Source organism: Lissotriton vulgaris, chromosome 10 (genome assembly GCF_964263255.1).
Source record: "Lissotriton vulgaris chromosome 10, aLisVul1.2, whole genome shotgun sequence".
Lineage (NCBI taxonomy): Eukaryota > Metazoa > Chordata > Amphibia > Caudata > Salamandridae > Lissotriton > Lissotriton vulgaris.
The window spans coordinates 794,043,655-794,060,523 of NC_141698.1; the positions used below are offsets into that span (position 1 = coordinate 794,043,655).

General features: G+C 44.5%; 1 protein-coding gene across 1 annotated transcript in view; it reads right to left on the reverse strand.

Moving 5' to 3' along the window:
• Nucleotides 1–16,869, reverse strand: part of DNAH11 (dynein axonemal heavy chain 11) — a 3,435,931-nt gene that overhangs the window by 1,595,527 nt on the left and 1,823,535 nt on the right. Inside the window, exon 52 of the mRNA XM_086939827.1 lies at nucleotides 14,882–15,075. Coding sequence (XP_086795953.1) covers nucleotides 14,882–15,075 — 194 coding nt within the window. The remainder of the gene's footprint in view (nucleotides 1–14,881; nucleotides 15,076–16,869) is intronic.

Sequence of the window (16,869 nt, forward strand, 5' to 3'; positions counted from 1 at the left end):
CAATGGCTCGCCCTTTTTCCCGCTCAATTGCCCAAGCGATGGTTGGCCTAAAGGAGGGTCATCATCGCACGAGGTTATCGGCTGAGGTCCGCCAGGACATGCGGATTTGGTTAGCATTTTTGGCGGACTTCAATGGCCGAGTCGTCTGGAACAAGCCAGCCGTGTCCTCAGAAGAGCTTGGGCTATGGACAGATTCAGCAGGAAGCATAGGCTTTGGCGCCATCTTCGGCACAAAGTGGTCTGCTCAAAGGTGGCCCCTATGGTGGCACGAGAAGGGGCTAACGAGTAATATTGCTTTCCTTGAACTATTTCCCATTCTGGTGGCCCTGAGAACCTGGCCAGAAGGGTTCAGAGATCATTCTGTCGTGTTCTGGTCCGACAATATGACCGTGGTAGAATGCATCAATAGTCAGGCAGCCCATTGTAAATTGATTTTGAGGCTGCTCAAAGAAATTGTCCTACTGTGTATGCAACTGAACGTGGTATTCAGAGCAAAACATGTCCCAGGGGTGATGAATCAGGCTGCTGATGCACTGTCTCGTTTTCACATGCAGGCTTTCTCGGGTTTCCTTCCTTCAGCGGACCCGGAGCCGGCACCCTTCCCCGAAGGTCTCTGGTCTCTCGGTGCCCCGAACTTCGTCACCTCGTGGGAGAGAGTCTAGCACCCAGGACAAGGAAGGCATATGAAGGGGCGTTCCAGGCCTATTTAGCCTTTTTGGGGGCAGAGAGAGGGGGACTTTGGGGTCAGGAAGAGTGGGTAGTACTTTTTCTGATGTCCTTACGTAGGGCTGGGAAATCGGTGGCTACGGCCCAAAGGCATCGTGCCGCCATTTCTTTTGTCGCCAGGGCCCATGGCATCCTGGACCCAACAGCGTCTTTTACAGTACAGAAAGCGCTGCGTGGGTGGCAACGCCTAGAGGGTCGCAGAGTAGACGTAAGACGACCGATAGGTTTAGACAGGTTGTCCCAGTTACTGGCCACACTCCCTAACACATGCTCGTCCCCTTTCGAGACCTGTTTGTTCCGGACTGCATTTACGCTGGCATTTCACGGGGCTATGAGAGTTAGTGAGCTAGTTGCAAGGAACAAACAGGATGTGACGGGGGGCTTGTGCAGGGAACATGTTCAGATCAGGGGTGATGCGATGATTGTCTCCTTTCTCAGGTCCAAGACTGACCAAGATGGGAGAGGGGACTGCACGATCATTCGCAGGAACCCCGAGTCATCCATGTGTCCGGTACAGTGCTTAGAAGATTACCTAGCACGAAGGGTGGCATCATGGGGGGGGACATTGTTGAGGCATGCAGACGCCACTCCGCTGACGAGGTTTCAGTTTCAGCGGGTGCTTGCAATGGCCATTGCCGCAGCGGGCTTGGACCCGGGCGAATTTGGGACCCATTCCTTTCGAATAGGGGCTGCCACTGAAGCTACAGCCAGGGGTCTTAATGTAGAACAAGTGAAACGTGTGGGGCGCTGGTCCTCCAACTGTTATAAGAGGTACGTGCGATTGCACATGTTGTGAAGCTGTAATCATGTACTCACGCTTCTTGTCTTTTGTTTGTTTTCAGTTGCGCAAGCCTACGCGGCAGGGCGGACTGTGCAGTCGACCCAACACCAGGCCAGCGGTCGCACGTCACCGGCTGTGAGGAAGGAGGTGTGGGTCGTGGGCCACTCATACGTGAGACGGGCCGCAGACGTATTCAAAGCAGGTGACATGATTCACGTACCTGGGGAATACGGGTACAGAGTGTCCTTCTACGGAAGGGGCGGTCTCTGTATTGACCAGTTTCAGGAATTTTTTTTTTGAGGGTTTGTTAGAGCGGATGAGGTCACCGCCGTCCATAGTCATAGTGCATTTGGGGGGCAATGATTTGGTCACCACCGGTAGACGACTTCTCCTGGAGGCTATGCTTTCCACGGTAAGTTGGTTAGCGAGGAGAGTTCCGGGGTGCATAATTGCGTGGTCTCATATGATCCCACGGAAAGTGTGGCGGGGGGCTATCTCGATCCCTGCTTTGAATCATTCTGTTAGAAAATTGAATAACAAAGTGAGTAGGTTGTTCCGTTCCAAGACATTGCATTCGATCTCGCATAGTTGTATTAATGATGACAGTATGTATCTGGGGGATGGTGTGCATTTGTCGAGGGTGGGGAATGAGTTACTCATAGGTGCCTTCCTAGCTTGGTTAAAATCGTTAAAACATGACCTTTAGGTAGGAGTTTTGTGGGGGGTCCGGATAGCCGGTCAACTATCCGGACCTGTGGCGGTAAGGTCATGATCGGTGAGCACTAATTGGTAGATCCCTATGAGTGGGCGTCACCCAACACGGATGGGAGCGCTCGGGAGAGGTGGCCATTGGCCCCTCAATGGGGAGGCGGTCCCGTCTAAGGGCGGGTCGCCGGAAGTAAAGGAAAGGCGGTCAAGGCCCCTTCCTTTGTAGGAGGGGTTACAGCCCCCTCCTGGGGGAATTTCCCGGGGCCAGTGTCATCTGCGACGGCAGATGCGGTAAGTTGTGTGGGGTGGGGGGAGGTCCACGATACCTTCTAGATACCACACACAAGTCTTCGAACGACCTTTAAATGGCGTCGAGTCTTAAGTGCCCCCGTCAAGTCAAGGGAAATTGTTAGTAGTTGCACTTGAGGTAAGCCTCTGTGCTGTCGCCCCTCCCAAGTGGGAGGGGTAAGTCTGGTTAGGGATCTTGACACCGGTTATGACCTTGCCGTTGGCCCTTAAACGTTAGGATGTACAATTTCAGTGTTTCTAGAGAATGTTTTTGTAGGATGCTAGTTCGGCTAGGAGAACCTCTGTATTAGAGAATATGTTAAGGTTAGCCAAATATCGCAATGTGATAATGAAATTGTACATAACATGAAACGTTTAATGTTTTAATTTTTTGTTTTAATAAATACGGCCGGGAGGGTCACTCCCTCCCACATCCAAAAACTTTAAGAACTGTTTCCGGTTTCCCTCCTTTTGGGGATTGTGTTGAGAGGGGGTGGCGGGTATCTCAGCCATATGGAAAGGGGCGACCACTCGGTCCCCCCGAACGTATGGCGGAGTGCCTCGATCCCCCCGGGAAGCCATTTTTGGGCGGGAGGCGCGTCTCGGCTGGTATGCCCGAAGCGGCGTAGCCGGGGCGCGCCTTTTCCCGCCCTAGAGTGGGCTGGCCTAGACACCGACGTAGCCAGCCCCCGCCCTAGGGGCAGGCAGGGGCGGGTTCTCGCCCGCCCTGAAGACGGATAAAAAGAGACGCAAGACCAGAAGACGTCCTCTTGTTCTTGTGCTCCGAAGCTGCACCTCCTCGCTACCCGTGAGCTCGGGACAGAACGAAGAGCCAATTTTGACCCACCCACCAGCCCCTGAGGACAGCAAGTCGTTGTGCAATAAAGTGAATTTTTATGAGTATGTTTTACGTTTCGTTTACAGGCTGTGAAAGTATCAGTTTGTTGTTGATCATAATAAAGTATGGTGAATGTCGTGTAAGTTGTTACGATTAAAATGATTTGATGTAGTGTTGCATTTTAAGCATGTTCTTTCGGTCGTAGCGACCAATGTTTTCTTAGGTTTGAGTAAGAATTGTCGTATTTATTTTTGGTAGGCGGTAAGGTCATGATCGGTGAGCACTAATTGGTAGATCCCTATGAGTGGGCGTCACCCAACACGGATGGGAGCGCTCGGGAGAGGTGGCCATTGGCCCCTCAATGGGGAGGCGGTCCCGTCTAAGGGCGGGTCGCCGGAAGTAAAGGAAAGGCGGTCAAGGCCCCTTCCTTTGTAGGAGGGGTTACAGCCCCCTCCTGGGGGAATTTCCCGGGGCCAGTGTCATCTGCGACGGCAGATGCGGTAAGTTGTGTGGGGTGGGGGGAGGTCCACGATACCTTCTAGATACCACACACAAGTCTTCGAACGACCTTTAAATGGCGTCGAGTCTTAAGTGCCCCCGTCAAGTCAAGGGAAATTGTTAGTAGTTGCACTTGAGGTAAGCCTCTGTGCTGTCGCCCCTCCCAAGTGGGAGGGGTAAGTCTGGTTAGGGATCTTGACACCGGTTATGACCTTGCCGTTGGCCCTTAAACGTTAGGATGTACAATTTCAGTGTTTCTAGAGAATGTTTTTGTAGGATGCTAGTTCGGCTAGGAGAACCTCTGTATTAGAGAATATGTTAAGGTTAGCCAAATATCGCAATGTGATAATGAAATTGTACATAACATGAAACGTTTAATGTTTTAATTTTTTGTTTTAATAAATACGGCCGGGAGGGTCACTCCCTCCCACATCCAAAAACTTTAAGAACTGTTTCCGGTTTCCCTCCTTTTGGGGATTGTGTTGAGAGGGGGTGGCGGGTATCTCAGCCATAACACTAACTTCCTGCTGCCTTTTAGGGAGCTAGTCCATTGTATCTTTAACATTTCTGATACTAGGGAATAGTGCATTTTTTTAAATGTGTCAGCTCTTGAAAGTTGAGCGGCTTTTAGGCAATCTTCAGAGTCATTCCATCATTTATACACTCCGTGCTGGGATGCGTTTTTGGAGGGCTCCTGCTTGACCTGCTAATTTTGCCAGGAATCCTGGTTTTAATTATTCTGCTCCACAATGGAGGTCGTAGTTCGAATCGGAATGGAGACAGCACTGCTTGTGCTATGATGCTGTGAGCACATGGTTCACACGTTTTGGCACACTTCAACTTCGAGAACTGGATGAGCACTGGTTCTTGTCCTTCAGTCCGGTTTGTCTTAACTGCATATGACCTGTATTCTATTGCCTCCTTTGGGGCCACAAATGCATATTAGACATATGCTCAGGATCACAACTGGTTGTGCCATTGGACATTGATGTACTGCTGGACCCGTTAACAGCCCATGGGAAATGTTGTCCCCAGCGTCTTCTATTGCTGATGAATGTATTTCCTGAGCCACCCTGGGATGCTTCGGCTCCTATCGACTTGGACAATGGCTCTAATATGCATACAGGATGCAGTCTCTCCCTCAGCCGCTGCTGTGGGAATTGGATGGAATCCCTTTTGCTCCATAAATCTGCTTCGAGGTGCGCCTCTGGGATTATCGGCTGTGGTTATGGACAACAACAATGTTGAGTCTGCCACCCGGAGCACATGAAATAATTGGCCTTTTTCCAAGTGGGAACAATTTGGCTTGTTTTATAAACTAAATTCATCTATACAGTTTTGTTTTCATTTTATTTTTCTAAGCACTATGGCTTTAGGAGTGCTTAGGATTTCAGAAAGTATAATCACTTTAAGGCCTTTTATGAATGTTTTATAGGGAAGCGTGCTTTCAGACGATGTTAAGAGTAGTTTTAACCTTTGATTAAATTTTTAAGATATGCTGATATATTGGCTTTTTAAATAGCTTTTATTTATCGACCATTAGGATGAGTGGTGGGTACTATATTCACGGGTTAGGACCATGTAGCGAGGCAGCTCATTCCTTACATTTTCCTAGAAAATAACATTTCATCTGTGACCTTTTCCACACATTGCATGGACGCCAATGTTAGCTAGGTTTCTCTGAAACAACTTTGTTTTTACATCCAGCTTTCAACAACATTATCACGATGCCTTGAACATCATGTCATAGGCCTCTCTACTCAGTAGGTACAAAATTCACCCTATCTTCATCCACAGGGCGACAGTGCAATCTACATATCAATAACATCTCTAACCTAGAGCGCACATAACGAAGGCTGCGTTTTATTTTAAATGTTAGGAATTCCCAAAGATTGGAAGAAGAGGCACGTTTGCTGACACCGAAGGCCCCTGCCTGTTGAGAAATCACCTTGCACCAGTCTAACATTCCGTGATGGGTGTCCATTTCGAGACCAAGATGGTGTCCTTCAGTCCCTCCCATCAGGTAATGGGGTTGGATCGTCCCTAGGGGGGATTCTTGGCTTTACACCAATACACAATCTAGGTATACTTAGTGTAGGGTCTGCATCGTAGGAGTACGTTAGATTTAGACCTGGGCGGTGAGCTTCGTGGAGTTTTCTCCATTTTGCAGTCCGCGAAGCTTGTGGAGTGCAGAAAACTCAGCTTCGCAATGCGTTTTTTCCCCACTCGCGATCGCGAACGGTAAGTTTGCGAGCTGCTGCTTGGGTAGAATTTCACCCGAGCTGCAGAACACCAGTTCAAACTGCAGTTTGCACTGCACTCCACCACTCGCAGAACTTCTCAGAGTTTTTTTGTAACTTCGCGGAGTTCCACGTAGCAAAACTCCACAAACTACGCCCAGGCCTAGTTAGATTGCCATTTTGCATATAATCAGTGCTCCAGCACCATGGTAGAAATGTATCTAATGTTTACCCTTTTGGTGCTCGTAATTTCCCTCATTTGCTTTGGTCTCCTAATCATTGCAGCACATGTATATTATACAAGAATAACGGTGGCCCACTAAATATATTGAAAATGTCCTACTGTGTATTCTGTATACTTCTCCGAGAGACAGGCAGCACGAGTGACTGAGCAAAAGATTCTGTACTGTTTCCATGATCCCTGAGTGATCAGGGTTGTCATGTTCAGTGGTTGCCAGAAACTGTTTGCTCCCTGGCTTACGACGGCACTGTGATCTAACATATCAAAAACAGTAATTAAAGAAAGAAGAATGGGTTAGGCGTTGCCATTTTGGTCCCTGTTGCATCAAGTCAGTGAGACCATCTTCAGGACAAAGGTAGATCTTGTGAAATTTCTTGACCCTTTAGTTTGAAAATTGAGAAGAAACTCAGATTCTCAAAAGAGATATCTTCAGTTTGCTGATTTGAGCAATAGTTATACATCAATTGGCCTCTTAACTCGGAGCAAGAAAATGTATTTCTTATTTTAAAATTGCAGCGGCATCCATAGCACAGTCATGAGGAGAGTTCCAAAGAAATTAGAAAAGCCATAGTCATGGGACTGAAACATCGTCGCCCAACCCATTCTTCTTTCTTTAGTTATTATTAATTGATTTATTTTGAGCTCTAAAATCTTATGTATAGGACAAACTTGCTTGATTCAATTAAGATGGACAGTTATACATTGATAACTAGGATATTTTTGTATGTGTAATATATATGTTTTCTGTTGTCAATGTATGTATTATTTCTTTGTTATTTCTGTATCTCCATTTTCATGTTTTTTTAACACTAAAATGTATTACCTTTTTGTATACACCTGGTTGTTGTAATTTATTTCCTGATTTTCTTTTTTGAATCGCTTTGAGTTATTTCATTGGGTGTCATTTGAGGTCACCTTTAATAAAAAATTGGGCAACCCAAAACGGTACGGACCTGGGTATAATGCAGTAAGAAAAAACAATGGTCCAGGACCTAATTCTTTTCAGCCTGATTCAATCAGTGTATATTCACACAATAGTAATGTTCCTGGGCGTTCCAATAGGATCCACTCAAATTCAAATTATTTCACATAGTCAAACATATATACATATATACCACTACAACAGCAATTCAGAGCACAATATTTAATTTATTGTCTCTACACAAATAGATTATGATATACAAAAATATTCTTACTTTTTAAAGTCAAAAGAGGGGTTGCCCGTAAAAGGCGTGCACAAAAGGAGTGATCAAAAGTGTGAACGGTGAGTAAGAGAAAGAAAAGAATTCAAAGTAATAAGATAAAGATATTCACATTTTAATTCTATGATCACGGTCTCACAATTTTCCGTGTAAAAACCTGGTCCACAAAATAATACTAAATACCAATTGATGTCAGTATACACTAAACACAAACAATCATGTCAATTTTTGTGCACTTTTTGGCAAGTGTGGATCCTAGGTCGCAAAAGTATTGTCGATATTTCGACTCGACTTATGGTCAGCCGGTAAGTTAGACCTGGACCGTCCGAGTCTTCCTCAGGACAATTGTTAGGGCAACCCAGGGTTAGAGATGACCCTATAAAGAATAAAAAGGGGGGATTACCCTGTTGTAGTGATATAAGCTAAAACTAAATAAAAAACTCCCCTGCGGGCAGTGTGCTTACCCAAGGGAGCAGGGCCGAAACCAGTGTATCTTCGGATCAGCCAAATAGGAATAATTCCTGTAATACATAAAGATGCAAACTAAGGACTACTAGTGCTATTGACCCTATTTATGCCAATAATTCGCATGGGTCCGTCCATTAAATTACCTTATTTTATAGGAGGAGATTCAATCATCCATCAACATGTCGTTCCAGTCTTATATGTAGAAATGAATTCCAAATGGACGTGGTGAGAACCCTCAATCCCTGTCCCCAATGATCATGGAACTATTAAATAGACAGAGGGGGATTTTATTATTGTGATTAACCAAAAACATTGTTTTGACAGGTATAATTTGTAAAACATAGGTTAAGTGTTGCCTTGAAATCAACACTTCAATCGAAAAAGGGCTCCTGTCGCACACCGATCAGGAAGCTGTATAACAGAAGGGGAAATGGTAACTCGTTATAAAGAGGAGTTGATATAGTCAAGGCGACTACCGTTTCACCCCCTAACGTCGACACATGCTGGGAAGACAGGGTTCCTTACCATATTTATGCGGTACCCGTCTTCTCTGATGATCGTTAGTGAGGGTTCCCAAACGTTTCCGCATCGAGCGGTACGTAGGTCTCAGCCAGGCTCTTTGTGGTTAAGTAGAAATGGATGACAGACTATGCGTCCAGTTTGATATTCATTGAGCAATTAGATTGGGTTCGTTAATTTGTAATTTTTAAGTTAGGAGGGCAGATTCCGAACCTTCCTTATTTCAAATAGTAAGCACACCTCCGAAAAGACGGGGGGCCACAGAAATGTGAGAAAGTAGCGACCACATCGCTAGGAACATACGCGCCATCTTGGATTGGGAGGCTGTATCAAAAACACATTGAGTCCCGGCCTATAGTGAAACCTAATGAATCATTACGAAGGAATAGTATGTTGATCTAATAAAAGCACTCAATTCGAGTAAGTGAGCAGTATCATGCAACAGGTAACATTCCTATACCCAGTAATAAACCATTATCGCATGTACAATTTACAATAGACCATTAGTACTGCATCCATAGGGCTATTGCAGTGCGTAACAGTATTCAATGCAGCAAAATGAGACTAGTGAATTAATCCATTCTACAGCAGTAACATGCAACAAATATCCTCCAGAACATTATCATTAAACATGTATTCATGTTGATTGTGATAGACACATTGTATTCTCTTCATTAGGAATTGACAACACAATTGGATACATGGGTAGTAGTCCTATAGCACATGAGGGAATGGTATAACTACAACCATAATACAAACATGATTATCAACCAGAAATGACAATGTACTCAAGGACCACAATGGCATATAGCCAGATGTTTTAAACCCCCAAGAGTGATACTTGTCTGTTATTTCCTCCAATTCATTTAGGCCCTTATTCACCGTGTCCAAGGCGTATATCCATTTACATTCCCTTCTGTTGAGGGTATTGTGGAAATCTCCCCCTCGTGGGTTTGCCACAACTTTCTCCACAATCCACCATTTCAGGCTATTCTCTGAATGTTCAAATCTAGTGAAATGCTCCACCAGAGGAGCCCCAACGGTACCACAGCGTATGCGACTCATATGCTGCAGTATCCGGCACTTTACCTTCTGAATGGTCTGTCCTATGTACAGGTACCCACAGGGACAACGGATGGCATATATTGGACATTCTGTCCATCAAATTGTTTTTTGTAATTTTCTATGTACAGGTACCCACAGGGACAACGGATGGCATATATATGGACATTCTGTCCATCAAATTGTTTTTTGTAATTTTCTCCCGGAGTGTACTGGGGTAGCTCAGACGTGGGTCCCAGAGCCTCCACACCACTGGAGTCAAGCTAGCCGGGCTGATGAGAGGTGTTACCTCGAAACCGGTCCGGTCATCGGATGCTTGATTCCGGTCTGGGAAAGATATGGCTGTTGTAGTTCGGACTGGACTGTTCCCATGGGGCACAGGGTCAGAGCTGATTTGCATAAAGCCATTATCTGACCCAGGGTGGTGTGGAGTGCAAAAAACGATGGATTTAGGCCCAGATCCTTGTACTGGGGTGAATGTAAGACATTGATCTACATTCTGTCCATCAAATAGTTTTTTGTAATTTTCTCCCTGAGTGTACTGGGGTAGCTCAGACGTGGGTCCCAGAGCCTCCACACCACTGGAGTCAAGCTAGCCGGGCTGATGAGAGGTGTTACCTCGAAACCGGTCCGGTCCTCGGATGCTTGATTCTGGTCTGGGAAAGATATGGCTGTTGTAGTTCGGACTGGACTGTTCCCATGGGGCACAGGGTCAGAGCTGATTTGCATAAAGCCATTATCTGACCCAGGGTGGTGTGGAGTGCAAAAAACGATGGATTTAGGCCCAGATCCTTGTACTGGGGTGAATGTAAGACATTGATCTACATTCTGTCCATCAAATTGTTAATTGTAATTTTCTCCCTGAGTGTACTGGGGTAGCTCAGACGTGGGTCCCAGAGCCTCCACACCACTGGAGTCAAGCTAGCCGGGCTGATGAGAGGTGTTACCTCGAAACCGGTCCGGTCCTCGGATGCTTGATTCCGGTCTGGGAAAGATATGGCTGTTGTAGTTCGGACTGGACTGTTCCCATGGGGCACAGGGTCAGAGCTGATTTGCATAAAGCCATTATCTGACCCAGGGTGGTGTGGAGTGCAAAAAACGATGGATTTAGGCCCAGATCCTTGTACTGGGGTGAATGTAAGACATTGATCTACATTCTGTCCATCAAATTGTTTTTTTAAATTTTCTCCCTGAGTGTACTGGGGTAGCTCAGACGTGGGTCCCAGAGCCTCCACACCACTGGAGTCAAGCTAGCCGGGCTGATGAGAGGTGTTACCTCGAAACCGGTCCGGTCCTCGGATGCTTGATTCCGATCTGGGAAAGATATGGCTGTTCTAGTTCGGACTGGACTGTTCCCATGGGGCACAGGGTCAGAGCTGATTTGCATAAAGCCATTATCTGACCCAGGGTGGTGTGGAGTGCAAAAAACGATGGATTTAGGCCCAGATCCTTGTACTGGGGTGAATGTAAGACATTGATCTACATTCTGTCCATCAAATTGTTTTTTGTAATTTTCTTTTTGATGCAACTCAACAGCACCTCAACATTCTGTGTGTGACTGCGTCACTAGAGTATTGAGTAGCCTATGTAAAAAAGTAGTGATATACTTTCCAATGACAGGGACGTCAAATCCCTCCTCCCCCAGGCCTACATTCACTAGGTGCCCTTCTCCAAAGTTTTTCATTCAAAACACTGCTCGCATCATCCCTTTACCAGCAAGTCTCTGACCCAGCCCCCTGGGTATAGCAGCACTGGACAGATAAATAACAACAACAAGCTCCCATTTGTCAGGTGGAGGGGAAATAATGAATAAACATGCACAGTGTTGGCATCACTGTGCACCTAAAAACAAAAAAGATTAACCTGACCTTGTGTAATGTAATTTGCGCTTTTGTAAAGCTATTCAATACCTTTGGGCCAGTTGAGATCGCACTCTAAAAAAATTCTCCCCAAAAATTAATCTGACATGGTGTAATGTAACTAGCACCATGTAAAGCACTCCAACACCTTTGTGTTAATCGAGTTCACATTGTATAAAGCAACAGATAAAATGCAATGGGAGTTGCCCAAATCTTGCCCTTAACTGTGCTGCAAGGTAGGGCTGATGAAGGTCAGGTGACTGAGGCTCGCAAAAGCAACAAGCAGCGAAGCAGGAGGGGTTTTGGGGAAAATCCTCGCACTTTGAAGCCAGCTAAAATTAAAGAGGCATCTTGAAAATAGGCATCTGAAGCCTCTGATATTCCATCTCAGTATTTGAACAGGACGGGGAGATTAAGTGACAAGTGCCGAAGCTGAACCACCAAAGACGGGAAAATAGTTTCACAATCGGAATCACAGAAAAGAATAGTCCCCCAAATGAACACATAAACCCAGAAGCACAATGTTAACAGGCATTGGGCACTGCTCTGTGGAAGGAAAACAACTAAAACAAGGCAGGAAAAAGAAGAAGGATTAACCACTAGCAAGCAAGCATTTTTGAACGACAATTGAAGGCACACATAAAAAAAGTAATGGGCGGGCTACAAGCAATCAGAGTGAATTCAGCATATCTCAAAGAGACAGTGCATGCGCTGCCTAAGCTAGACCTAGAAAGGGAGGTTAGGCCTTGCAAGAGGTTTATCTTTCCAGATTTAAACTGCACCCACAGGTCCCAATGGCAGGTCTGAGATGTTTAAAGTGCTATTTAAGTGGGGGGGGATACAATAGAAGCATTTAGTTTAAAGGCCATGGGTACATGTATTGCCACTTTACTAGGAACTTACAAGAAAATTAAATATGCCTAATGGGTGTAAGTCAGTTTTACCATGTTTAAAAGAGAGAGCACAAGTACTTTAGCAGTGGCCAGCAGTGGTAAAGTGTCCAGAGTCCTATGACCAACAAAAACAAGATCAACAAAAATGAAGGAGGAAGGCAAAATGTTTGGGGGAAGATCTTCCTAAGGCTGTCAGGTCTAACAATTGCATTAACCCTTGGTTTCCAAATCCACAAAAATGTTTTTGTTCCAAATCCCATTGTCTTGTCTTATTTTCCAGTGCTGTTAATCTGAAATGACTGTATAATACTGTTCAAAACCACAGTGCCTTTGTCTGCCCTTTGCATCTGATTTTCTCTGATGCCTTCCTTCTTCCACAAGCCTTCTTCAGCTCCCTTAACTTAATCTGATCATGTCTCTCTCTGCAATGACTCTATACTTCCATCTGTCACCTACATCCCCTCAAACCACCTTCATGCTTAAACCAAGAACCTGTACCTCCTTTTGCTTCAAATATATATAAATATGAATTTTCTCACTCCCTCTTTGTCTCTCTTTGCCCTCTTTGTCTTCTCTGCCTCATCTCATTCAGCAAAAGTGTTTTTGGTATACAGCCTGTGCTTTACTCTACCTCTGCTCCCAGTGTCTTTCTCTGCCCCAGCAACTCTATACACATTCTTCTTTATCACGTCTCAATCTGCGGAATCCATCCCCTGCCACATGCTTTCCTCAGTTTTCATTTCTGTTCTGCAACCTATGCTTTTTGTATGCATTGCTCCTTAGTGCCAACACTCCCTATCTGGACATGCAAAACAGACTTGCAGGCTTGCTCCATTGAGGTGTGGGTAGCGGAACCCAGACTTAAAGACTGCGCTGCTCTGCTTATTATCAGCTCTCGAACAATATTTTCCATGCTCACTGATCCTTGGGTTACTGGAAGAGAAAGCCACAAGTTGATGATTGAGAATGAGCCAGACAAGTCCCACAAGCAACTGTGATGACAGGACAACACAGTGGTAAATATCAGTAGGAGGGTGCTCCCAGCAGGCCATAATCATGGGAAGCATGAAATGGGCTGGTCAAATAAATCCTCTGATGAAGAGCCTTACCTCGGCCCGATAGGAGCAGAATAAAATGACACAGAAGAGTTAATTTGGACACTGTAGTGTCCATATTAAACTATACTAATATACTACCCAAATACCTGAATAACATATCCACTACTCAAATTACTTCATATTTTTTACTATACTAATTTTCAACAGTAATCCTTTATGGGTTCCGGAGTGGCGTGCTACTCACCAGAAAAGAGATTCAACACCCATCAGGGGTAACAAGTGCTATATGAATGCAAATCTTACTTCCCCTTTTATCCCTCCGCTATCCTTCTCATTCCAAGTAACGGACTAATATCCACCACTGAAATTACTTCATAATTCACCATATTAATTCACCACTAATCCTTTGTAGGCTTCCTGAATAGCGTGCGTCAACAAGCGCTATATAAATACAAACCTTTGTCCTCCTCTATCCTTCTGCTATCATTCCAAATCCAAATTACTGACTAACCTATCCACCACTTAAAATGTACTTGTATGTTTCACTATACTAATTCAACACAAATCCTCTATGGGTCCCGGAGTAGCGTGCTACTCGCCGAAAAAGCGCTTTGACGCCTCGTTAGGGGTAGTAAGCGCTATATAAATGCAATTACAATACAATACAATTACAAAGTTACTTAATCAGTTGGGAGGTATTTGGGTGTGCTTGGGTGTGACCAATAATGTCTATGACGCAGTGCATTCCGTTAATGGTTGCATGACAAAGAATAAAGACGTGTATTACAGAGTTCCATGTATGGCGTTGTCATTAGCATGCTTCAGACCTGGGAAGGATGCTAGAAACACCACAAAAGACAAAGAGATGGCATTAGAAGCCGAGACAGCAATGACACCATCCCCACCATTCCTCCCGCAACTACTACAAATGTTCCACTTCGATAATGAGAGAAAAAATCTTTAAATATCAATGTGCATTTTTTTAACGCAAATGTAATCAAGTTTGAAAAGTGTTATATGAATCTTGTGAAATGTTATTGGTGCAAAGGGACAACTTATCTCTCTCACACTAGTGTTATATTCCCACCTAGATGAAGAGATAAACACACACACAAACCTTTGCGGTGCCTTGTTGGTATTTTCAAGTAACCGAAAAGGGTTAAGTATTAAATAGCAGGGGTCCCATAGACCCCTCAATTAAACAGATCGTTGTAAACGCAATCCGACAATCCTAGTGGCACATAGAACATGCATGAAAGAATATAGTACCCGTTTAAGTCAAACTATTTCAACTCGAGGGCAGGAAGCCTTCACCACTGTCCTCTTTATGCTTTTATCTCTATTTAGTTGTATCTTTGGCTATCTGTCCCTCGATCTTTGTACATCAAATATTCTGCTGCATATCACGTCAGCTGTTATGAAATGGACACATTACACATTACTAGCAATTTACATAATTGCAGACTGTAACAGTCTCCTTTTGTATGTAGCATTACTTACACATGTTGCATTGCATCTTCAAACAGGAAAAGGTTCATTGCAGCATGAAGTTCATTATAGCTATCAAGAGTCTCCATCAGTAGTTTCTTCAGTACTTTCCATCCTTTGACTGGCATGTAGATGGCTTCGCCTACTCCACTGGCAAAGTGGCAGTAAATCAGTGGTTGATGGCGTATCACAAGATCCTCTATACCCTGTAACGAGGGGATAAAAAGGAAAATAACAAGTAAAAACGTTTTCCAGTGATTTCTGTAAAAGGATAAATAAAATCTACAATTCTGATCTTTCCTAATATCTTCATCTGCATCCGAGGCCTGCATGTCTAAATTGTTGCAGTGATTAATTTGTAACATAACAAGGGCTTTATATATTACTAGCTTACTCGTCGCGCGTTGCTGCGATCTCAGAAGAAAGGAAATTTACATTGTGTCATTTTTATTGAAACTTATTCATTTTAATATGGAAAACATTTCAAAGTGTTTTAATTCTGTTTATTCATTCGAGTGCTTGTGGATACACGGTATTTTTTGTTTTTCCGTCTGTTGCGTACAAAAATAAATCGGAAGGTTTTCCGACGCGTGAGCTGGCCACATACAGTTGTCCATGTGAGAAGCACGGATTCTCCAAATCTAGTCCACACATTTGCAGCGATTGTCCTTGTGTTTTGTTGATGGGCACTGCAAAAGCGAGTCGCACAGGAAACTGTAAACGTTCAGTATTGGTAAGATTATGAGGGCCCTGGGGGGCCGGGGGCCGATATTTAACAAATGTTTATTTATTTATTTTTGCCAGAAACCTTCGCGGAGTGCACTCAAAACCTTTAAAAAAACAACATTTTTTTTTGTCAGGAACCTTCGCGGGAGTGTACTCAACAACTTCCCAAAGTTTCATGCCGATCGGATGATTGGTGTAATAATGCATAAAGGACAAACAGACAGACATACATTCGTTTTAATATATAGAGATTTTCTACTAGGGATGTGCACTTAGCACACTGGCTGGTTTGATAATGGGAAGGCCATTTTCAATGGGACCCATGCTCCAATAGGTTGCATCATTAATTATCCATTCCCAGGGGGGCACAAAACAACCTGCCTAAAGCATATTAATTTGTTGAGTTGCTATTTGCGACACCATGTGATTAGCTGCAAATGGGTGGAGGCCGGCAAGGAATAGCAGAACATAAGTCACTGCATTTGCATTCCCAAATGAGAAGCTTTTTTTGTTGGTTAAATTAACAACAAATATCCATTAAAGGAATAGGTGCTGCTTTAAAAAATGGTTTTCCAGTTTGAAAGTATTTGAGGAGGGACAAAGTGGTCTGCTTGACCACTGCCTCCTCACTATGGGGTCGCTGACACGATTTGCAAAAGGTAATCTGTGCCTTCGGACAGCTCCTACTTTAGAAATCGGGTACCACGTCAGTTAGGGAGTCAAATATAGATCAAAGGTTTGTGACCACAATCGCGGTGTCAAACCAATGATGGACTCCACTGCATAACCCAAAATAGGATGTGGGTGCCGCTTTCATTCCCCCTCCTTTTTGTAATTTGTAATGGACCTCAAAAGCCCCTAAATGACTTGTAAGACTCGTAAAAGGTGCTTAGTACATAAGAGGGAGTTTTGCTATAGCGAACCCTGTGTTTTTGCAAGCCGCATGCTTTGTCACCGAAAAATATTTTAGAACATGACGCCCAAAGGGAAGAGACCTCATTTTTTTCCGAAAGCCACTCCCCCAGTCTAGAATCCCTGCACGCCCCCGTCCACCCCCTGCCCACCCCCTCATCTCCACCGGTGCTACCGATATGCAGACTATCTAAATTCAGAGTCCTTGGGGATTAGTGGACTCTATCTGCAGTAATAATCCAGAATACATATGTCAACTCTTTTTCACATGGTCATGATCACTAGCAGTGACTCATGCCTAGTCAATCTGTCTGCTCTCCTTTCTTCTCATCTCATGTGTTTCTTTGTTTTAAGGGCACTAG